This window comes from Blastomyces dermatitidis, assembly GCF_000003525.1.
Source record: "Blastomyces dermatitidis ER-3 genomic scaffold supercont1.4, whole genome shotgun sequence".
Taxonomy (NCBI): Eukaryota; Fungi; Ascomycota; class Eurotiomycetes; order Onygenales; family Ajellomycetaceae; genus Blastomyces; species Blastomyces dermatitidis.
In genome coordinates, this window is record NW_025544777.1 from 5,054,525 (window position 1) to 5,079,811 (window position 25,287).

At 35.7% G+C, this 25,287-nt stretch overlaps 2 protein-coding genes across 2 annotated transcripts; one reads left to right on the top strand and one right to left on the bottom strand.

The window, feature by feature from the left end:
• Positions 1 to 14,810: 14,810 nt before the first annotated feature.
• BDCG_16951 (uncharacterized protein) lies at positions 14,811 to 15,143 on the top strand (the record flags this gene model as incomplete). The annotated part of the gene is made up of 1 exon (XM_045426131.1): positions 14,811 to 15,143. The coding sequence occupies one exon, from the start codon at positions 14,811 to 14,813 to the stop codon at positions 15,141 to 15,143; it is 333 nt and encodes a 110-aa protein (XP_045276328.1).
• Positions 15,144 to 18,918: 3,775 nt separating this feature from the next.
• BDCG_04513 (ribokinase) lies at positions 18,919 to 20,762 on the bottom strand. Its single transcript, XM_045420174.1, has one exon. The coding sequence runs from the start codon at positions 20,680 to 20,682 to the stop codon at positions 19,309 to 19,311; it is 1,374 nt and encodes a 457-aa protein (XP_045276329.1). The 5' UTR covers positions 20,683 to 20,762; the 3' UTR covers positions 18,919 to 19,308.
• Positions 20,763 to 25,287: the final 4,525 nt, after the last annotated feature.

Below are 25,287 nucleotides of genomic sequence, written 5' to 3' on the forward strand. Positions count from 1 at the left end.
GTGTAAAGGGGTTATAGCGTATGCTAATTAATTTAGCGTACGAGATTACAATATAAGAAGCCGGCGTACGCCTGTAATCGTACGCTGGCTTAAGCAACCTTTGAATCACAACTGCTAGAAGTCTGTTGAAGAATGATTATATCTCATCTTGAGATTTACTTTTACTGTCAAAGAAATGTATGTTTGACTCCTTGAATATACTTTTGATTGGAGTGAAAGGTCTGAAGAAGAAGATTGAGCACTTTAATCAAGTATGAATTCAGCAGCAGTTGATTGTAATGAACTTGAATTTGAATGATATGATTATTGATGCTGAAGTTGAGTCTTATTCTGAGAAATTCAATAACAATATAGAGTAAGATTCTATTTTCATTGAAAATATACTATCTTTATCTACTGTAAATAATCTATCTGATACTTTGAAAACAATTCTGAAGAAGAATAACTAAAATTAATAAATATACTGAAGCTTTACTTACTTCATCTTTCTTTGATATACAATATTACATTTTCACTGATAAATATATTAATAATAGAACTTCTGCATTATTCTGTCAACTTGTGAGTCAATCAAATATCAAGATTTAAAATAAATATGACTAACATCTGACAAATTTTATTTTTGAGATATCATTTTTCAATATCAACTAATTTACATTTATAACTGATACTTGTAAAGAATACTTATATAGAATCTTCAACATATTCATCTGTATAAATTACTTGTTTATTAGAGTTCTACTTGAAATCTTCTTCACAAAGCAGAGCAGTATAAATAAAATAAGAATCTAAACTGTCAGAGCACTGCTTCTCAGTGAAGAAGAAGATGACCTCTTTAGCAGCAACTGATATGACTGTGTCAGTGAGAATGCACTGGAATTCTTGAGCTTGTATTTGAAGATGCTACACCTGCTCTTGCATGCAACAATCTGACAGTGAGAACAAGAATTTCTGAACTTGGCTATCTGAGCTCTTCTCTTCTCAGAGTACACTTAACATTTCTCATTGTTCTCTTGACAGACAGCACACCTGTTCTTCCTCAGCAGCTGCTCACTCAGCTCTGTCTTCATTATTCAGTCAATATAGCCTCACATTCTCTGCTTCTGTGAAGAGAAGCACTGAAACTTCTTGTGAGAGACTGATCATCATTTCTCTGATTTCTGAGGCTGATAGAATAATGAGCTCTTGCTCATCATTCAATTTCAATCTTATCTTGACTGGCTTGTCAGCTGTGCCTGCTCTCAACAGACACAGCTGGTGAATGAAGTGTTGAGAGAAAGGAAAGCATCATATAATGTTATTAGCAGTGGCAGTGGCAGTGAGAGAGAGAGAGTGCTCAACACAGAAGACAGCTGAGAGAGTGAGAGAGGTGAGCTCATCAGTGCAGGGAGTAAGAAGAGCAGAGAGAGTGAAGAAGGTCATAATAACTCTGAAGAGAGAGAGGAAAAGCTAATATAACATGTCAGTGATTGATTCTTTCTCTATCACATATATCTCATTCATATTCATATTGCTTACTTGATTGATTCTGACAAAACTTCTTTCTCTGCAAAGAACAGAGAAGAGAAGAAGCCTGAGAAAGAGAAAGAGAAATGAGAGTAAGAACTGCTATACAATAATATTAGCTTCTTATTCTCTTATCATATTACACTCATTTAGAGAGAGCTTTTCATGTCTATCTGAACAAGTCCAGCTCATCATCTTCATTCTTCAAAGAAGAGAGAGAAGTCTCAGGCACTTTCTCACCCTCACTCTCACAGGCGAGGGCGAGGGTGAGGATGAGAGCAGAGGAATGAGAATGAGCATAGGCACAGGCACAGGGAGAAGAGCTAATTGTCAGAGTTAGTATTTTATTTCATTCTCATTATACTTTTCATACTGAATAGATATATACAGTGAGTAATGAACTTCATCAGAGTGAAGTTATTCACGCGGAATAGCTGCAGCAGCAGCAAGTATATTCTTTTCACTGATGAAAAAGCAGGGTGAGTGCATCTGCATCAATGTTGTGAGAGAAGAGAACATTATATTGATTTTTTTGAATCATGAAGAAGAAGAAAAGAAGAAGAGAAGAAGAGAAAGAAAGAAAAAAAAGATTTAAAAATGTCAGTATAGTGTTATTCATTTCTTCTTCAATATAGTAAATTTATCTTCTCACTCATTAACTAATTTGATAGGCTCAGAAGTTCACACAACTTCAAAGAAATTCACAGATGTTTACAAAAGATCAGTGAAGTTAAAAAAAGATCAAAGATCTCATCATCTTGCAGCATCAATTCTCTCAAAGATCTCATTATCTTACAGTATCATTTCCCTCAAAGATCTCATTGTCTTATAGTATCAATTCTCTCAAAGATCTCATCATCTTGCAGCATCAATTCCCTCAAAGATCTTATCATCTTGCAGCATTAATTCTCTCAAAGATCTCATTGTCTTACAGTATCAATTCCCTCAAACATCTCATTGTCTTGCAACTGCGCGATGATCAGCATTTCCTCATTCTCATTCTCAGAAGTTAGTAAAAGTTGTTAGAAATTGCAAGAAGTTTACAGAAGATTTATTATAGAAGATGTCTAACTACTTAATAGTGTTATTTTCTATAGAGAAGTTGTCTCTTTCTCTGCAAGAAGGAGTTTGAACACAGTCAAAATAAGATATCTTTGTAAATATAATATCTGTGTTTGCATTCTATTCATCAAATGATGTTTGTTTGTAAGAGATTTGAATATCAATACTATTATTATTACTTCACTGCTTGAATGAAGTGTGTAAAGTATGAACTTGAGCAGTTGTAGATATGTGAACTCATGAACTTGAAGAAGAATGAACTCAGAGACTTGAAGAAGAAGTGAACTATGAAGTAGTGAAAGCACTGACAATAGATATGACTAGAGCAGCAGAGGCTTCAGCAGTAGTAACAGCAGCTGAAAGAGCTGTAGAGATCTCAGTGAAGATCTCATTAAGTTACTGTGCTCTTTTTACTGTGTATTGAGCAGTTATTCAGGCCAGATTATTGTCTTTCACATGTCATACAGCTGTGAGCTGCTGAGCTGCTGTTATTTTGCTGATTAAATCACTACTTAACATTTCAGTAGGTACTGCTATCTCTGCTACTCTCTCTCTGTTTCTGATTGTCTAATATTAATGTCTTTCTATGAGAATAGCTTCATACACTTTATTTACAGCTATAATTTGACTTGATAGAAAGCTGTGAAGCTGATCTTCAAATTCATCTTAATAGCTTTAAGTCTGAAGAAGATTGACAGCATTATATAATTCATTTCAATTGAATTTAAAGGTAGATGTCTTCTGATGAAAAAGAGCAGCTATCTGTCACTGACATTGAGTAGACATAAATTGTAAAGCTAGTACTGAAAAGTCTTGATCATGATAATACTGTTTCTTCACATGTTTAATATATCAGTTCTTAAGTTCTGACAGCAGAATGGCACTGTGACTATTATCTTGAGATGCCTTGATGATGTTTGTAGTGAGTGACTGTTTAAATACAGATATATGACTTGAATTGCATCTGCTGCAGCATTTCTTCACAGAAGTGTTCATTCTATTTATATTAAATGAGAGTTGATTCTCTTCAAGATAGATCAGAAGAGCTTTTCAGTGATATGAGTTATTGATGATTCTCTTTCAGTCAGTGAAGAGATTAACTTATCTTTGCATTTCATTCTCTGTTCATGTCTTCACAGTGATTGTTCTACATTGACTTTGACTCTGACTTATCATATTTGATGCAATACTTTCAGCATCAGATATATTCTTTAAGTTCATGAACTGTGATAGCTGACTGATCTGATATTAAGTTCTTTGCTGAGATCTTTGTTTCACTGATAGTTAAGAAGATTGAACAGCTTTCTTTTCATAATCTTCAGAGTCAAATGCTCAGTAGAAAAGAAGAATCAAGATATAACTTTTTTAATCTGATCTGTGACTCTCTCACTCATATTATTATTAAACATCTGTGATATCATCTTTTTTAATAGAAAATCCTCATACAACAGTACACTTGACATCTGAAATATTTATACTCATACTCAGTGAGGTTGTTATCATCATGATTTGTATTTTCAATATTGATTTCATGAACTTCTCAAAGTGAATATTCTGATTCACTTCAGATACTTGAGATGTGAAATGCTGAATGATGTTATTAATGAAAGAGATGTCAGTATTATTAATATTCTATCTGTTATTCTGACAGATCTGAAGAAGTATTAATCAGAAATATTGTACTGCTTATTGAATCTTGACATGACTGTTAATAAAGATAATAATCTTTAAAATGTGTTGAGATATGATCTTTTCATCTGTATCAATGACCTCATTCAATAAAAAATATAACATATCATAGAATACAAGTTTACTGTGTGAAATTGAATATACACTGATAAAGATATCAGAATAGTTAATAAAAGTTTAAATAATCTGAGTCTGCTATGAGTTTACATCAATAGAATGAAATTCAGTCTCTTAAAGAATGATATTTTCAGCTTTACTACTGAGAGTTATAGAACAGTCAAATCAGATAATATTCTTATAAAGAAGCAATCTCAGATGTCTCAGTCTGATAAACTGACTACAGAATTAACTTCACTGTGTGATAAGATGATACTTATTGATAGCTACAAGCTCAATCTTTTCTTGTAAAGTAGAGTCTTGAAGAACATGCTGAAATCACTTACAAAGAGCTTACTCTGAACTGAGTAGTATATGTGTATACTCACTCTGTTGAATGTGTTTGAGTAAGTCTTCTTATCTCTGAAGATTATCAGCACTGATCAGACAAGAATTGATACTGAGAAATCATGCTATATCTCTTATTTACTGATTATCAAGCTTGTTTAGAGAAATCAGTTGAATAATTATCTTTTCTATCAGAATTGTATAGAATTGAAGAATAAGACTCTTTTCATAGCTAGTTCTGATAATGAATAAAGTGTTGCTATATTCATATATCATATGCTGAAGTATACAGACTTGTTCTATGTATAACTGAAGAGTACACTCAGAATCTGAATGCAGATCTTGAAGTATTCATTGAAGATAATACTGAATAACATTCTGTTATTTATTAATACTATCTGATCTAATATAGCTTATAACAAGTTATAACATATCTTCAATATTCATTGAAAGTATTTGCTTTAATGATGACTTTTAAAGCTGCTGTTATAGCTGACTTACATATTTTCTTCAATTTCTCTTAATTATATTTGATACAGTTGATGAGATGTTGTCTGACTCAGCTGTTAAAAAGAAGTATTATATGATTAATTCAGAAGTTGTTAGAAGATCTCAGAAGTTATCAGAAGTTGTCATAAGTTAATATACTATGTGAGATTATCAAGAGATCAGAAGTTGTTAGAAGTTGTTAAAAGTTGCTGAAAAATACACTCAGTGCTTTGACTATAGTCTCTAATGACTGAATAGATGTTTTAATAGCAAGATCAAGATATTGAATGACTAGATATAATCATGATTGAAAAATTAGCAAATTGTTTCTGTATTTAAAATCATAGTAGCAGTTTTTAATATGATACTTTATACTCAGAATATATATATTTTCAGATAAAAATTATATTAATCAACAGAAAATTGAAAAATTAATTCTTCAAGATAGTAGAGAAATAATCTATAAGTGATATTATATAGTGATTCTATCTTAAATATTATAATTAAAACAAATTGTTCCTGTGTTACTAATAAATAGAAACTGTTTTTTCTTAGACATGTGATTCAAAGGTTGCTTAAGCCAGCGTACGATTACAGGCATACACCGGCTTCTTATATATAGAATCTCATACGCTAAATTAATTAGTGGCTGCTAGGGCCCTCTTTACATTCATACACTAGTAGTTCAGAAGCGGCCGTGTTATTATCTGACAGTTGTACATTCTTTCAAATCACATTCTCTCTCATCAGATTTGGTCACGCTCATGTGACCATGTCATACACTCTAGCTTCATGCGGATTAGCTCGCCACTAGCATCTCACAATTATGTGACCTATCTCTAATTCAGCTAGCATTCTGTGTATGCTCTTACAAAGAAACTTTCACTATATTATATCACTTATTCACTAACTTTTCTCATTCTTCAATCATCATCTTCATCATCATCATCATTGAATGCTACTATTTCATTCAAGATTTCTACCTCTTCTTCTATTCAACTCTTTTCATCTGTTCATCTATCATATTATACATGTTTCTGATGATGGCTTCCTGTTCTCATAACAAGTGTTCTCATAGTGCTCATATCAGGCAGTTTGTTAGCAGTAAGTGTAACATATTGTGAAATGTACATGACCAGAACTTGTTTATCTTCTAATGATTATCAGAACAATGTATTATCATGAATAATAACACATCTTCTTCATCTTCTCATACACTCTTGACTGTTTCTTCTTCTCAGCAGATTTCTGATTGTGTTTTCTGACACAATTTTGTGTGAATGCAGATGCTGATATATTTGTTTCTATTCATATAGAATCATCACACATTGACAGATCTGTGTCTGCTGATGATAGTGAACTCAGTATTAAATCATTGATTGAGAACTTAGAGAATGTGATAATGAAGAAATTGCTTATATTATATATGACTGAGTCTTCTGCATTCTTTCTTACCTCTTCTGCTGCTTCTCAATCTTCTACACTTGCCTCTGTGTCTGATTCTCCCGCTTCTGCTACCCCTGTTCTCACAACCCCTACTTCTGCTACTTCTGGTTTTGCTGTCTCTGCCTTCATTACTAGCTCTTCCTGTTTCAAGAAGATGTTGCATAGGCTCAGTGAATCATATTTCTCAGTATATACACTTCTGTTCTTCTTGCTGATCTCTAGAATAATTTATTGTATGAAGATAGTGTATAACATGACTATTTAAAGTTCAGTTGCAGACACTGATTATTATATTCATTTTAAATATTCATGATGAGACAATCATTCATTTATATCAGAGAATTATTTTTTCTCTTAACAATGTCAAGATTGTAAGTCTTTTTCTTTTTCATCTTTTCTTTCTAACACTGATTTTTCTGTTCTTAGAAAAAATCATTATAGATTTTACTGTGCACAAAGTCATAGTATTCACAGATATTAAGAAACTTTTTATAACTGTAAAGTTCAATATTACAGAGATATCTACTCTAATGAATTTCTTCAGAATGATAGATCTGTATCAGTCTATTCTCTAGCATCTGTTATTCAACTTCATGATGCAGATAAAAGATATTCATGTTTTCAGAAATAAGAACACAGATGTCATACTCTTTTACACTCATGAATATGAGACTTGTACATCTTATCTGAGATGTTATTGTGAGAATAAGCTGTTTGCACACTGTGTTCTGCTTTCTACATTTCTCTGTGTCTCTCTCTCTCTTTCTGAGAAGCCTCATGCATGTTGTAATTATATATACAATTCTAAGATCAGCAGGTGTTTATTCAGTAATTGTTATCTCTGTTTTTACAGTTTTATATGCTAACAATAGTTCTTAGTTACTTCAGTATCAGAGATCATTTTAATTGAAGATGATAATACTGCTGAGACTACTCTCTTCTGCTCTTAAGCTTCTCTTATCACTTCTTCTTTCTCTTCTACAGAGAAGATTGTGTGCACACTGAGTTGTAAGTATTCAGCCTCAGATGACTTCTGTTATTTGTCTGATTCTGCATCTTCTTCTTCTTCTGTTTCTTTCATCTCTGTCTCTTCTGCTCTGGCTTCTGATTCTGCAGGTTTCACACTCTTCTTCAATTTCTCTACATGTATGCATGCGCATTTCTATATTAGCATTCCAGTCAATCTTACAATAAATGACATTAATGTTGTACACAGAGCAGTAGAGGAATCAGAGATGTGTATGATATTATTATAAGAGCAGCTTATAACTCTCAAATTTCTTACAGATCTCAAGTTTTGAGATTTTCTTTATTTTTGATGTTTTTCAGGTGGCGTGGTGTTGGAAATAGATTAAATGTATGATATATGAAAATGAATGAGATGTGTATGATAATATTTGTCTTTTACAGCTGACTCTTACAGTTGATAATCAATTCATCATTTCTTTTCTTATGCTTTTTCTTTATCTGCTAGTCACTACTCTTACACAATCTCTATATAATACAGTGTTCAGTGACTAGGTTCAGCAGCTTTCAACTTTTTGTAATTCTGTCTTATGCATTATACTGTCTCTCTTCACTCACTTAGATTACTACAGTGAATAACTCATTGAAACTAACCTCATCTGATCTCTGAGTGTTCTCAGAGATTGAGATAACTTAATCTCATGTGTCTACAGATGTTTCAGATAGTTTGTCCTCTGTGATCTCTGCAATTGAACTGATGTAAACAGTCAAATTCAACTCTGAATTTCTTTTTCTTCTGTGATCTGACTCATGTGCAAGTCTGCTGCTTTGAGACTGCTCTTTGTCACATTACATCTACTGTCTGCAGTGTGTTATTGTATGACTGACTACAGTCTCATCACTTATTAAAGTGTGATATTCATCTGATTTCTTCATTTCTTCTCATTCTTTTCTTATAATTGTGAAAAGATTGAAATAAGTGAGATCATCTGATTTGTAAGTGTCTATGATTTCTCTTACTTCATGAGACTTTTCAATTGTAAGTCTCTTCTTTTTCAACACTGATGATAGTACTGTGAATAACTATAATTCACTCAGGTCTTGCATCTTTGCTTTCACAAGTTGTAAACTATTGATTAAGTTGTATAAGATCTGTCTCTCTGATTCTTTCAATGTGTACATTCTCAGAAAATGTGATTTGAGTATCTTATATAGCTCAAACCACCTAGGTTGAAACTTCTCAGAACTCTCATTGTGTATGAGAACTCATGTTCTCATCTTGAGACTCAATTTCTTAACAAGTGAGTCTTGTATTCTTTTTGATTGAATTGCTTGGTTCAGAAGTAACTCATTAGCTTTTGCATGTGTGTGGCTGATCTCTTTCAATCTTGGTTCCGCATCCGCAACTGCTGCGTCCGCAACTGCTGTTCCTGCTGCATCCGCAACTACTGTTTCTGCTGCATCCGCAACTGCTGTTTCTGCTGTGTCTGCAACTGCTGTTCCCTTTCTCATCTTTTCTGAAGCATTCTCTGGGATGCGCGGATGCAATTCATACAACAGGTAGAATGATGAACACTTGGAGACTGCATGCTGTCAAATCCGTGTGATTAATAGCACCTGCCTGAGATATTCATCTCATAGTCTTGTAGGCTTACTCACTAGATATTTTGTCAGCATGTTGCTTAAGATTTCATTCAAGTGTTTCATCTTTCTGTTCATTTGTGGATGATATGACATTGTTCTATGATGTCTTGTCTGTAACTGGCTTATGAAATGTCTCATCACTTCTTCTACAAGATTCACACTGTTATCAGTTAGAATCTCACATGATATTTCATAGTTGACATAGATCTCATTATGTAGAAACTTCACTATCATCTTCTCTATTATCTCTGAAACTGCTTTCATAACTGATCAGTCAGTAGTATAATCAATAGCAGTGATTATTCATTGATTTTCATTTGACATTCACAGTAATATGTCTATGAGATTTATCTCTTATCATTTGAATAGTTGTATTATACACTTCATCTAATATTGTACTTTCTCACATTCTAATTCTTTCTTAGATTCTTTTGTAATCTGATAATTCAGGCACTCATGAGTGTATATCTGAATGTTCTCAGTCATGCTTGATCAGTATACTCTTGATTTCAGTACACTCATGAGTTCAGAACTTTCTAAGTGACTAAATTTCTTGTACATGTGAGTCATCAAGTTGTGTCTAAATGAAGATTCTAGATAGAGAGTTTCTGTGTATTCTAGATTACAGTAAAGCACAACATTGTTTTCATTTCTCAATTTTCTCAGCTTGAAGTTTGAAAGCATCTCTTCTACTACTCTCATGAGACACTTGTCATTCAACACCTTGTCATTCTTCAAGTGAGAGATCATGATGTTCACTTATTCTGATTTCTTGCATTTTCTCAGTGTGTTTAACATGAACATTTCTTGTGCCTGGTTCACAGAATTCTCACTCATGAAATTAAGTCTGTGACTGATTGTATTCAGTATCACTGCATTCAATCTCTTTCAGTATTTGATATGAAGATTATATGCTTGAAACTTCAAGATTCAACATGCTAAGCATTTGAAAGGTTTTATTATTGATTATAGATAGATAAGACTTTTATGATCTGTGATCACTGTTGTTATATGTCTGTTATTGATATATCTATTTCATAACATCAGTATGTGCTTGATTGCTAGTAATTCCTTTTCATATACTGAGTAATTAAGCTCAGTGCTCAATAGTTTTCTATCATTATATATCACTGAGTGTAGCTTGCTATTCTTACTCATCTGTAGAAGAGCATCTCTGATAGCTCATTTAAATATATCTGTCTTAATGTAGAAAGGTTTATCATGATCTGATTGAATAAGCACTGAGAATATTATTACACATTTTCTCAGTGTGAGAAAAGCCTCTTCACACACAGTATTTCAGATAATTGAATAAAACTTCTTCTTTCACAGATTTGCATCTGTTTCTCTTAAGAGATCTGAGAGTGATGCAGATATTCATGCAAAATCCTTGATAAATCTGCAGTAGTATGAGACCAACTCAAGAAACTATTGTATATAATGTATGTTTCTCAGCTATAATCAATTCACTATGATATTCAATTTCTCTGAAATGAGGTGTATACAGTCATCACTCATCACATATTCTATAAACTTTAACTCTTCTGTTTTAAACACACACTTGATTGATTTGATATAGAGCTTATACTCTGTCAGAGTTGTAAGCACTTCATTGAGATGCTTCAGATATTCATTGTATAAGTTTAAAAAGACTAGAATATCATTGAGATATACAAGATATGAGGTTTCATTCTGTTTATGAAGAATCATATTCATCATCATTTGAAAGATGATGAGTGCATTTATCAGACTGAATAGTATTACCAGAAATTCAAACTTCTCTCATTGTGTATTAAACACAGTTTGTAAGACTGACAGTTTGTCTACATAGATCTGTCAGTATTCTGAGAGAAGATCAATCTTTGATAGATATTAGATGTTTTCAACTGTATTCAACTGTTGTTGAATTCATGACAGTGAATATTCATTCTTGATCATAAGCTTGTTGAGTGCTTGATAATTAATACATATTCATCACTTCTTATCTGTCTTTTTCATGAATAGAACTGGAAAGCCTCACATGCTTGATAAGAGTCATATAAGACTATGTTCTAGAAGGTCAGTAATCTGATGCTTCTGTTCTTTGAGATGTGTTTGTGACAGAGAATATGCATTCTGATTGACTGATTTTGCATCTCTCATGTCAATCTCATGTACAAATTCTTATTCCAGTGACAATTTCAGTGAAAGATCTGTTCAGAAGATCTTTTCATACTTCTTCAGAAGCTTCTTCATATGCTTATTCTCTCACATATTCTTTATCTTGATTTTCTTCACTTCTGAGTCCTGTATGATATACAGAATGCTTTCAGATAAGATCTTGTGAATTATTCTCTTTACTTATTGATGTGTAAGCAGATTTAACTCTTCTATATCAGAGATGTGAAATGTCCTTCTCATATCAGTTGATAGAATTGTATGAATCATTTTCTTTCTATCAGTCAACTGTATATAACATGTACATCATTGAATCTATGAGTTAAACCTTTGAAATTAATCAAGTCTGAGAATAAGGTTGTATTTCACATTCTGCAGCTCTCACACTTAAATATAGCAAGATCATTCTCTGAAGTGCAAGAAAACTCTTACTTTTGCAGATAATATCAGATATTAATTATCAGATAATCTTATATATCAGAGATTCTTCACTCAATGAACTTCTTTCAATCTTCAAATTATATAATTATTAATATATTGTGTAGAAGCTTCTGTGTCTGCTAACACTTTTACAGCTATCTCTCAATTCTTACTCAAGTGCTCTCTATACATTAACATTTCAGGTCTCAAGACATTGAGATAAGCATTCACTTCATCATTCTCGCCTGTATCTCATTTGAGAGTCTGCTTCTTCTTTGCATTTGCAGGATTTAGAGAGTCATCTAACACAGACATCTCTTTCACTTTGAAGACTTTTCATAGAATATCAGTGAGTATCTCTGAGCTCACTGATTCTGCTAGTTTTTTGACTGCACATGCTGAGTGCAATCTTTTACATTATGATTTTAACATCTGCAGTTGAAACAAGCTCAATACTTGTGATATCAAGATTTTCACTCAGAAAATCTCTTTTTTAGAGAATTCAGTGCTTTAATAATGACATTCAGATCTAGATTCATCACATTCAGATATGTGACTTATGTTATAGAAGTCTGATTATCTGTTCTTCACTGAGATATACTTGATTGCAGTATTTTCTGTTGCAATTAACTCACTTATTTCTGTATAATAAGAATGTTATATGCTTTCTTCACTGTGCCTGACTGTGAGATTAAGTATTTTCATTTCACTCTCAACTCAGGTGTAAGATCATGAATAAAGATCTGTAAACAGAAAGATATTGAAAGCTCTTTATTTAACATGAGATAATGTAAGCTGAAGTGTATGAAGTATGATATAAAATTACTCACTTATCTACACTCAGTGAAGTGTTCATAACACTTATCTTATACATTCACTTTCTCAAAGTTGTGCAAGATTCATTTGAAAAACTCATTTCATATTTATAAGAATAAATATCACTTCAGATCTGTGAGATTCATCTTTTTATCAGTCATTTATAATGACTTTACTTTTCTGTGTAGAAATGCAGCAGATCTTAAGACTTGTTAAAATTCTGTTAACTGTCTGTCTGTGAGTTCATGTTCAATCTGATAATATGATTGCATCTGACTTAGTCAGCTGATTACAGTATCATTTTTTCAGTTATCATTGAAGTTTAATAGCTTCAGCAGATCTTTCAGCTTGATATATCTCATACTTAGATTCTCATTCTACACAGCAGTCTCTGATGATGTGTACACTTCTAAAGAAATTATGAACAATTGTGATGAGATCTTCAGATTCAGTATAGTTATCTATCTGTGTAAACATTTAATCTCTCACTACAGGTCTAAGATCTGATTTTCTCTATTTTTATTAATGATGATGATTATATCAGTGAAGCTCTTCATAGTGAATACTTGATTTACAGTGAATGTCAATTGTTGTTTGACTTTCATCTCAGCCTGTCACTGTGTACACAAGATCTTAATCTCATTTAGAATTCTTGTACATGTACAGAGTTTTAATTCTGATTCAGTGATCTCAGCTGCTTTTCTTACTACTTCAAGTAAATTCTCTGAGAGATTCTGCATATCTTTCAGTTCAGATAGCAGAGAAGAATGTTATTTATATCAGTTAAAGAAGATATTTATTTCAGTGATTTCTAGTTAATTATACAATGTCTATTGTTATATTACTTATATCATTATATTACTATATCACTGTATTATTATATTACTATATTGTTCTATCACTATATTATTATATGATTTCTATTATCATTGTATAACTTCAGTGATAATCACTTCTTCTTTTTATTCTTCTTTTAAGTAGAAAGTGAACTTCTTTGAATCTGATTCACTGCTTTCATCTCTTTTCTCACATCTCATCTGTTTGTGTCTCATACATGGTATTCACCTGAGTGTGGAGTTTTCCCTCAACAAGCAAAGCAGCATCAATTGAATGCTCTTTCACTTATCACTCTTCATACACTATCTTTTGAGGTATTCTAGAATCACACTGACATGATAACTATGAATCACTTCATAGACAGAATTATCACACCCTGGAGGAGCCTGCACTTCTCATCAGTTTTTAGACATACTATCAGATGTGATTCAAAGGTTGCTTAAGCCAGTGTACAATTACAGGCGTATGCCGGCTTCTTATATATAGAATCTCATACGCTAAATTAATTAGTGGCCGCTAGGGCCCCCTTTACATTCGTACGCTAGTAGTTCGGAAGCGGCCGCGTTATTATCCGACGGTCGTACGTTCTTCCGAACCACAGACACTCTGTGAAGAGTTTGCTGGGAATGTCCTATTTAGGTTTAGTGTAAGCTCTGTGACAGTTGATTGACTCAGATGTTAGCAGGACTTGACAGAAAGTAGCAGTAGTTCGGATTGAGTTAGCTCGGAGTGAAGTGGCTGAGTTTACTGAGATAAGTCCCAGCCGCCCTTAGAGTTGAGTTCCCATCACGTGACATATATGTATGACTAAGCTGATGTGGCCTGTTAGGCTGCCAGCTAGGCTACCAGCCCCTCAAGGAAAGTTTATTGATTGAAACAGTTATAGGTAGTAGTTTCTATCCTCATAGATAGATATAGAAATATATACACTTGTATGCCAGTTTGAGGTTTCAACTCTTAGGCAGCTATGCAATGCACTACTATACATACAGGAGTTTCTGCTCTTTTCCTTGGAAATTCACTTATTCTTGCTGAAAACTTCCAGTTGGTAGTCCGGTTATTTCTGCAAGAATCACTTCATTTCCACCTGAGCTTCCTGTATCCATACTCTCTCTATCTGTTCTGTATCTCTGCCTTGTTAGGTCTTTCCTGACCCTCCTCAACTTCTGTCTACTGGTTTTACACTTGTATGCTAGTTGTCCCTTGGACAGGACTGCCTGGAATTGACCCAGGAGGCCTGTCCTGATCATCATCTTTGCTGCTTGTACCGTCATTAACGAGCTACAGAGAATGCGCTTGATGTTCACGCATGGAGACTTGCTTACCCACATTCAATGTTGTTCTTCTACCCAATTCTGATACTCAAGGAGGATGTGTCGCACGGTCTGCGGTCCGTAGCCGCATTGGCATTTATCAGTGTCGACCTTATTGATGTCGTGAAGATACGCACGGAGGCCGATCTTGCCTGTACTGCTTATGATCATGTCCCCAGGGAAAAGAGTGTCCCCAGGGAGAGGAGTGTCCCCAGGGAGGGCAATGTTTCCAGGAGAGCGGCGCAAACGGTGCGCAAAAAGGACTGCAATAACAATTGGCTCGCGCCCAAAGAATGGACCCATTTCAGGAAATCCACAGCACCTGCTCTTTCACCACAGCAGGAACTGAAATAAATCCGGAGTCATTCCTGTAGCGCGAGCTGTACTTGCATCTCATTGTTCTCTGGTTCCCCTCTTGCTCTCAAGATGCATAAATACCATACACTGGTGTCTATCAAATAGATCTGGGGTCCTGGTTCACTCAGTCCGCACGCATAAAGAGAATATAAATCCCAGCCAACAGATGCAGCCCATTGAGAAGATTCAAACAAAGAATGTGACTATACACCCCGGGGCGAAGGTCACATATGTGGGATGGCTGACAAGGACTGGGGCGAAGAAACCGACCTCCTCTCTGTTGGTTGAACTCATCATCAAGGAACATGCAGACCGAGCAATCAGAGAGGGACTGGTGCTGAATGCCTGCTACCACCGCTGGTAGAGTCAGCCTCCGGCCTTTTTAAATGACCCAAGATCTTCTAAAGTGAGAACTTAACAATTGAATTTCTTTCTTCCGTTTCCTCCTTTCGTCACCACGGTGGTGTGTCATTATCGGGAGACATAGCTTGGTAAGAGCATGGCTTGGCGCGCTCCTACCCCCAATAAAATGGGTAACCAAATCACGCCTTGGCGTCCTCCTGGTCCGGACCGCGACGGGCACAGTTCGATCCATGCCCCCCGGAACCATGGCAGAAGCCAGTACTCAAAGGCATCTACCTCGACTCCGACAGGGCCAGAGCCATCGAGAGAGCTACGAAAATAATGGAGAACCCAGCCAAGGCAGTCTTCACCGATGCCGCAAAGGAGAACTCGGCGCTTGGAGCAGCGGCGCTGATCATGGACGAATCATACCACATCCAGTATGGCATACAAGTTGGTGTTGGGCGAGAAAAGCACTGGACTGTCACAACGGCTGAGCTGCTAGCGATATACCATGGACTCTACCTGGTATGGAGATCTCACTCAAGTGAGGGGACACCGACCCCCCACCAACGACACACATACACCATCCTCAGCGACTCCCGTACCGCTCTTCGAGCCATCGCAAACGCCTCAAAACAAGTCGGAGGACAGATAATCCAGAACATTCTGCACACAACAAAAGAGCTGAGATCCATAGGCGTAGACCTCTGCCTCCAGTGGGTATCAGGACACAGTGGAATCAAGGGAAATGAAATGGCCGATCAGCTCGCCAAGCAGTCAATCAACCCAAACCCAACGCATGGTTTCCCAAAGCCTGCCTCACACCTTAGGGAAGCCAGCCGCAACAGCACCACACAGGAGTGGAGAGATGAATGGTCCTCAACGGCAAAGGGGACTCACCTGCGGAAGATAGACGCAGCCCTCCCGGGCCGACATACCCGCCGTCTATATGCCACCCTTCCAAGGCCTCGAGCAAGACTGTGTTCATAGCAGCCGAGGATCGGTGATCGGAACATACATGTTCATGGCGGCCGAGGATCGGCGATTGGAAATGGGGCGGTAGAAATCTATGAAGTGTACGGAATAGTCTATATAATTAATCGGGCGCAGCCCGCCACAATTATCTTGATATAATCTTAACATCTGTATTTGTAGACTACTGGGGCAAAAGAGCTCAATCACTACCAGCGCACTGCTGGTAGAAGGGCTGATCAACTGCAGAACTCTCAACACCCTCTCTCAGACCAGCTATCACAGAGTACAGTACTTTCTCTCAGTGACTCTCTTCAGTGATCTTCCCACAATGACTTCTTTTTAATAATGAACTCAGTCAGTTCTAGAGCTCACAGAACTTCTAGAGTATACTTCTGAGATATCTCTTAATACTATTAAAATGTTCAGAGTATTTATTAGGAATTTTTAAGTTCATTCTGAGATCAAACTCATGCATGTTGATCACAGCAGAGCTCACACTTAACAGTCTCATAATCTGTAGACTACTGGGGCAAAAGAGCTTGATTATCAGAATGAACTTAAAAATTTGTTAAGAGTTTCATGATTAGTCAGCTCTTCTACCAGCAGTGTGCTGATAATGACTGAGCTCTAGAACTGAGTGATTCAGTTCATTATTAAAAAGAAGTCATTGTAAGAAGATTACTGAAGAGAGTCACTGAGAGAAAGTACTGTACTTTATAATAACTGATCTGAGAGAAGATGTTAAAGATTTCACAGTTAATCAGCTCTTCTATCAGCAGTGCACTGATAATAACTAAGCTTTAAAACTGACTGAGTTCATTATTAAAAAGAAGTCATTGTAAGAAGATCACTGAAGAGAGTTACTAAGAGAAAGTACTGTACTCTATAATAACTAATCTGAGAAGAGATATTAAGAGTTCTGCAGTTGATCAGCTCTTCTATCAGCAGTGTACTGATAATAATTAAGCTCTTTTATCTCAGTAGTTTACAGATTATAAGACTGTTAAGCATGAGTTCTGCTATAATTAATATACATAAGTTCAATCTCAGAATAAACTTAAAAATTTCTAATAAATACTCTGAACATTTTAACAGTATTAAAAGATATTTTAGAAGTATACTCTAGAAGTTCTATAAGTTCTAGAACTGAGTAATTCAGTTTATTATTAAAAAGAAGCTATTGTGAGAAGATTACTAAAGAGAGTTACTAAGAGAAAGTACTATACTCTGTAATAGCTAATCTGAGAGAGAGTGTTAAAAGTTCTATAGTTAATTAACTCTTCTATCAGCAGTATACTGATAATAATTAAGCTCTTTTATCTCAGTAGTTTACAGTATTTTCTTCTATATAATTAATACTTAATCTGTATTTAATATTACATAAGAACTCATTATAAGTTCTGCTTATATATAAGTATAATAAAATAATAATAATAATAATAATAATAATAATAATAATAATAATAATAATAATAATAATAATAATAATATAATAATAATAATAATAATAATAATAATAATAATAATAATAATAATAATAATAATAATAATAATAATAATAATAATAATAATAAGTCACTGAACAGGCTTTTACAGACTGTATATAATAAGAGATTTATAAGAGAAAGCTAAGATATAACTCTTTCATATATAGTAATATACTAACTACATTAGAACTAGTGCAATTCATGCGTGATTATAAAATCAGTATTATGTGGAATTAAGCCATTACACTGAAAATACATTGACAAAAGCCATTTGACACATTTGTCACTATAGACTGCCGTACTCTTGAACTTTCCGTTCACGTCCCTAGGTTCAACATGTGTGTGGGTGCTGTAATTTTCTGTAATATTCCTGTATTATATTGAATTATTTCCACATTGACGCGACGCGCTGCATGCATATGCTGCGCAGAGTTTCAGACAGACATCATCCGGTTTAGTGATGCGCACCTCGCTAATCATAGCGCAACGACTGGTCACCAACCTACATTAGGTGGGGAGATGGCTGGGGGCGTGGTGGGAATAGCCCATTTTTGGGATTTGGCTGACAAGAAGGACGAGGAGGGGGTTTTTGCTTGTCCCAATCGATAACTAGTTGATAGTTGCCTGGGGAGCTGTAGATCATGGCATCATGGCATCATGGCATGTGATATGATAACTGGCGGTGGTGAGCCTCTGATGTTCGTTGTCAATAATAGTTAGAATGGATGGAACAAACATCAATAACTAACAGATATTTGCTCCTAGAAGACAGATTCGCTATTCAACAGGATATTGTTTCATGGCCATATAGAGGCGCAGTTAACCTCGTTTCCCACTCACACTGAGAAACAGGTTGGAATATCCTGTTTCATCTGGAGCTCCGGGGGGGGGAGCACTCCTTTGCCATACCGTCTTACGCAGCGTACTTGCTTGCTGACAGGAGAAGTCTTCTCAGGCCAATGATTGGACTGCCATCTATCTGATTTGCATATGGTGTGGTGTGGTGGTGAACCCCGAATTCGTATTGCGAGAATTAGAATTGGAGTTAGGCAAGACAATTAAAACACAAGACAAAATGTTGTACCCAGACAAAATATGAATTAAATAAATGAATGGAAATGGGGCAGTGAATTTATTTGATGGAGAGAGTGCACAGTTCTTCCTCCACTCAACAAGCCTCTCCTGGTAAATGGAACTTGTGAACCTCCTGGGATTCTGCTATCTATATAACATAAGTGTGTAAAAGCTATGTACAGTGTCACATAAAATACATGATATCCATTATTCATTAAAAATGTTCCTCTATATCAATCCGTACTATACCGTTTTTTTTTTTTATTTTATAAAAGCCACAATCATATCTCATCTTCCCAAGGTATACTATCCATCGCTCCACTCCGCTCCACACACCTCGCCGACGCCCTCGTTGCCCATCTAACAGCTTGTTCCATGGCGGACCCATACCTTTCTTGCCTCTCCTCAACCGTCAATTGCTCTCCGCCCCGGCCCGCCGCCCTCCTAGCCTCCTTCCACCGCGCAATCTGCACCGAATACCCGCCCACAAACGTATCCCCCGCCGCTGTCGTATCAACCACCTTTTCCACCTTGGCCGCCGGCACCTCTCCCACAAACCTTACCCACCCTCCCTTTGCATCTCCTTCTCCCTGTCCTCGCTCCTGTACATCTCTCCCCGCATCACCAGCGCTATACCACACCCCCTTCGCCCCCAACGTAACAATCACATGCCGCACCCCCAATGCATGAAAATGCCGCGCAATCCTATCTCGCCTCTCGGGTGACGTTGCCGCCGTCTCCTTCTCCTGCCCCGCGCCCTCCTCCACCAACCCCGCCGGCGCCATAATCTCACACTCCGTCTCATTCATCACCAAATGATCAACAGCCGCATACACATCGACCGGCAAGCCCCCCTCGGGCGCCGGGGCAGGGTTAAACACAACCTCCACATCCGCCTCCATCCCCACCCCCCTCCCTTCCACTTTCGCCCTCGCCTCCCTCCACCCATTCACCCCCCTCAATATCCCCACAACCGTCTCAGTCGGAATCTCCGCCTGCAACACCAGCACATCCGGCACGGCCGGCGTCAGCGAGAGCGACAACTCAAGCACGTCCGGCGCACACTGCATGCCGGCATAGTTGGAGCCGGGGGAGTAGAGGATGCGGTTCTCGCCGCCGGCGGAGGTGTCGACAATTATCACGGCGACGCCCGTGTGGGCGTTGGGGATCTGGCGGATGCGGGAGGTGTGGACGCCGGAGCTGTGCAGGGTCGGTTGGAGGAGGGTGGTGAAGTGCGTGTCTAGCTGGCCGGTTGCGCCGAGCATTTCGACGTGGATGTGTGCCGGGCTTATGGTTGGTGTGATGGTGGTAGTGGTGGTGGTGGTGGTGGCGGTAGTGGTGGTGGTGTTAGTGGTGTTAGTGGGTTTGGGGCGCGAGAGACGGCCGCATGCTACTGCTTGGTTGGCGCCTTTGCCGCCGGCGTGGATGCTGAAGGAGGTTGATGTGAGGGTTTCGCCTGCTTCGGGGAAGCGCGGGGTCACAGAGACCATGTCGACGTTTAGGGAGCCGATGATGCGGATTGAGGGGACCATTTTTGGTTTTTCCTGGGAGTTTTTCGTCCTTAGTTTTTCAATGGTAGGTATGGTGATTAAGGATAATCTTCGGTTGTAATAGACGTGATTCTGTTCTTTCAATGGCGAGTGGTCTGTCTGCATAGTTAGAAACTCGAAGTATAGTAGTATAGTATGGGAAACGATGAGGTTAGGAATTAGTTATGTAACTAAGCAACTTACTTAACTAGTTACTTGTCTGCCGTAGTTAGTTATTCTTGGAGGATAACGTTGTTGTGTTGTGTTGTAATCTAACTACACGAGTTACACTAAATGGATAGGTTGGGGTGGCACGTGACTAGGGTAGGTGTAGTAATCACCAACACCCCCCCTTGCTACACCGTGGCCTATAATAAGCCGCCACCCGGGGCCTCCTCCATCCTCAAATCTTTCAAAAATGCAATAATAATTAATTACATGAATCGGACCCTGATTTCCTCATTAGGAAAGGCGTCCGTACGGCAATAACCGTAAAAATCAAGAAATACACGCAAAATCCATTGATCCGCTGTATCATCATTACCATTCATTCCTTCTTCTCAATTTCCTGAATGCCAACCCTCTTGACAAATTCTTCAAATGCAGGCTTCACCAGTGGCTTGGTGAGCCTGTCAGCTATGTTCACTGTAGAATCAACATGTTCCATCATGATTTCCCCTTTTTTCAACCAAATCGCGGAGAATATGATATCTAATCTCAATGTGGTGCGACCTTCACATTAAGGATTTCCCCTTTGCTAGATCAATTGCTCCCTTATTGTCAACTCATAGGTGTGAGCATATTTTTGCTTTTTCATCATTCATCAACCCAGCATCATATAACATATCATTCAATCAGATTATCTCACAAGCTGTCTCACTAGCTGCAATATATTCAGCTTCTGTGATTGATTTAGCAATAGATGTCTGTCTCTGTGACTGCCATGAGATCAGTGACTCATTAATCAATATAATATAGCCAGTAGTCAATTTGTATTGAGAATCTGCCTCTGCTCAGTCTGAATTGCAGTATATCACAGAACTCAGATCATCTTCTATCTCCTTCTTATACAATATGCTATGGTTTTTCATCTTCTTAACATAACATAGGACATGCTTCAACACTGCTCAACATGCTTTGTGTGAATGCAAGTTAAAACATAAGAGATAGTTGACTGTGAATACCAGGTCTGATCAGCTGCTTGAGATCAAATACTGCAATGATCTCAATCCTTGACAATATCTCATAGCTGTAAAGTTGTCATTCAATTTATCATTCTCATCAGATGAAAATTTCAGTCATATACCTGTCATCATAAAGGTCTCTGCAGGATTCATCTTATTCATGCTGAAATCTTCAAGAATCTCCTCAATATAACAGCTCTATATAACTGCTAGATTGTCATTTCTCTGGCATTTAATCTTCATCTTCAGATAAGGTTTATTCTGTTTGACTTCTTTTGTCTCAAATCTTTTTCTGATTTTCATCAAAATTCACTCAATTTCACTCTCTTCAGACTCTGTGATTCAACAGTTATTAACATATAGTGTCAAGAATAACTTGCAAATTAAGTGATAAAGAAATTCATCATTGTAAGATAAGATCTTGAATTCTAGATTTATCAAGTATTCTGTTGTAAGAAAATATCATGTTCTTACTGTCTGTTTCATTTCATATAAGCTCTGACATACAAGCTCTATCAATTCATCATGATTATGCTTAATTCCTGTGAGTAGTTGTATAAATATCATCTCATTCTGAGGCAATACCTCATTTAAAAACACAGATACATAGTCAATTGATCTGACTTTTCAACTTCTTACTATTGATATAGTAAATAAGCTTCACAACATAGATTCAGATATCACTGCTGTATATAACTTATTATAATGAATATCTTATTATTGTAGAAATTCTCTAATCACTCAATAAGCTCTAAAGCAGATGATTTCATTCTTATTATTCAATTTTCAATTATACACTCATTTATCTGTAAGAATGTTCATTTTCAGAGTCTTTTCAATGATAATATATATCTTCTTTCATTTAAAAGTTTTCACTTTCTTTCTCATTGTCTGATGTCAATATTCTCAGTCATGACTTCTTTTAACCTCTGTCAGTGTGATCAGACAGTCATTAAGAACACTGAGTACAGAATCTTCATCATTCACAGAGTTATTCATATTATTATTAACAAGTTCTGTCTCATCATCTAGTAGATATATCAGTTTCAGTGCATCATTCATATCACTATCAGCAAGCATTTTTAAAACATCAGGTTTATTCTTTGTAAGTCTTCTTAGAAGACAGTGTTATTATTTCTTTATAGTATTAAAAACATTCAATTTCTCTGACAGTTTGACTGCTTCTCTAATGACATTCATCAGTGCTTCTTCTATTGTTAATTCTTCATCAAAAATAACATCTCTTACAATCTCAAGCTTTCAGATTGCAGGGTTTCAGATACAATATTGATGCAGTTCTTAATATTCAACTAATTATCATTACTTATCATCAGTTCTATTCACAAGCTTATTGATAATCTTCAGATTCTTCTTATACATCTTATATTCTCATCTGCATATTCAATGAGCAGAAGGTTGAACACCTGTTCAAGCTTTAAAAGAGAATAATGAGATCTCTCTCTGACACCTGTAAATCTTCATTGATATTGAGAATGTGTTAATTATTATAACTGTGACTTGAATAGCTTCACTTCAAAGTTCTCTTACAAGCCTGCTGTTGAATAGTAAGCTTCTTATCTTTTCATCTACAATACAATTGACACATTCTGCAGAGCTGTTGAACTGTGATGTATCAGATATAGTAATCTTATATATAATCTCTTTCTGTCAGCAGTAGGTCTTTAATTCATCACTTTTAAATTCATCTCTGTCATTCCAGTGTAAAGTCTCAATTCAACATTGAGTAGTGGCCTTAATTCTGTCAATAAAGATTATCAAACACACAGTAATCTCACTCTTTAATATTATAAGAATAATTCATCTGTAGCATGTAACATTATCTGTAATACTCATTCAATAATTAGCTTCTTCATGAGTAGAAAGATTGATTTCATTATATAGTGTACAGTCATTATCTACAAGATTCATGAAGAATCTTATTACAGATTTGATAGTTCTTGTCATTGATGTAAATGTTGAATGTGTTATTTTTATCTGTACACAGATCTTGTAGAACAGTAAAGCTCTGTTATTCTTAATTCTCATTCTCAGTTATAAATCTGCTGCTAATTTAGCAATATTCACAGAGTTGAAATGATCAAGCTTTTGATATCATTATAACATTGTATGTTCAACAATCTTGATATTCTTATTAAGCAATGCTAGCAGAGAATCTTTTTTCTCTGCAGACTGTAGAATTTTCACAGATTTAAATTTATTATTTAACATTGCAAATTGAATCAAGTCTCTAGTCATTGATTGTTTTTCTAGAATATAGATGTTCTTATCACTTAATTTAACAGTAAAACTCAACATCTTGTCAGAAGAGATTAGCAAGATTGAATGAGTGTTTTCATAGATCAGTTGCTTATATGTATAGCTCTGATATACAAGCTTCTCAAAACTCATAAGATTCATCTTCAGCTTGAAAACATAGCAGATGTTCTGCAGCAGCAGATTCACTTCTTCAACTGATATATTCATCTTCTCTATAGCTGTTGCAGAAGCTGTCAATTCATCAGTTATCTTCAATATAATATTAATCTTCTACAGTACTATTAATATGAGATTCTTGTAAGATGTAGCATAAGCATCAGATTCAGAGTTCAGAACTCAGATATCTTTATCAGTTTAATCAGTAGAATAGACTGTTTCTGTTGTATGAAATACTTACTCAATAATATTATGAACTGACACTGAGTCTATTTCATTCTTATTCTTATTCTTATCACAGCTAGTAGAGTGTTTTTCAGGAAATTTCAATCAGTAATCTGTTTGAATGTGATTAATCTTCTAACAATAATAACATGTTTTAATAGCATTATTACTCTTTCTATTCAGCTTAGTGAAATCTTTGTTCTTATTCTCAGAAACCTTCTCTTTCTTCTTATTCTTTTTATTCTTTCTGTTGAAATCTTGAGCATTATTTGCAGAGATCTTTTCATTAAAGATGAGAGATTCATCAGTAGCTGACAATTATAGAAGAATATCTCAACATAATTTCATGAAATTATCTTCAAGTGTTCTAGTATTCTCATTTTTCTCTATTACATTCATTTAATTCTTTATAAAAGACAATCAATCTTTACTAATTTCTGTAAGAAGTCTGTTAAAAAACATGAAATCTTTAATATTATATCTCAATCAGATATAATCAGTTCTGATTGTAATTAAATATTTAATAAATGCATGATCAGAACTCTTTGATTTTAACATTATCTCAATTAATTCTTAAAACAGATGAGTTCTGCAGACAGCAGGCCTTTCAGTGAAATTATTCTCTATGACAGATTATAGAGAATAAGCAGATAGTTGAGACTTCTTAAGTATAATAAAGTGAGATTTGATCTGCAGAGTGATCACAGATTATATATAGTTATATAGTCAGATATTCTATTCTGATCAAAAATGTTATATATTTATACTGACATTCTCATTAGAATTGATCTACTTATTATTAAGAATATCATCTGTTTCAGATTATCTTACTGTAAGCAGAATCTCTTCTTTTCATATAGAATAATTTACAGAGTTAGTGAGTATAACA

Excerpts from the sequence above, each read along its gene's own strand:
- BDCG_04513 (XM_045420174.1), bottom strand. The coding sequence starts at position 20,682 with ATGCAGACAGACCACTCGCCATTGAAAGAACAGAATCACGTCTATTAC.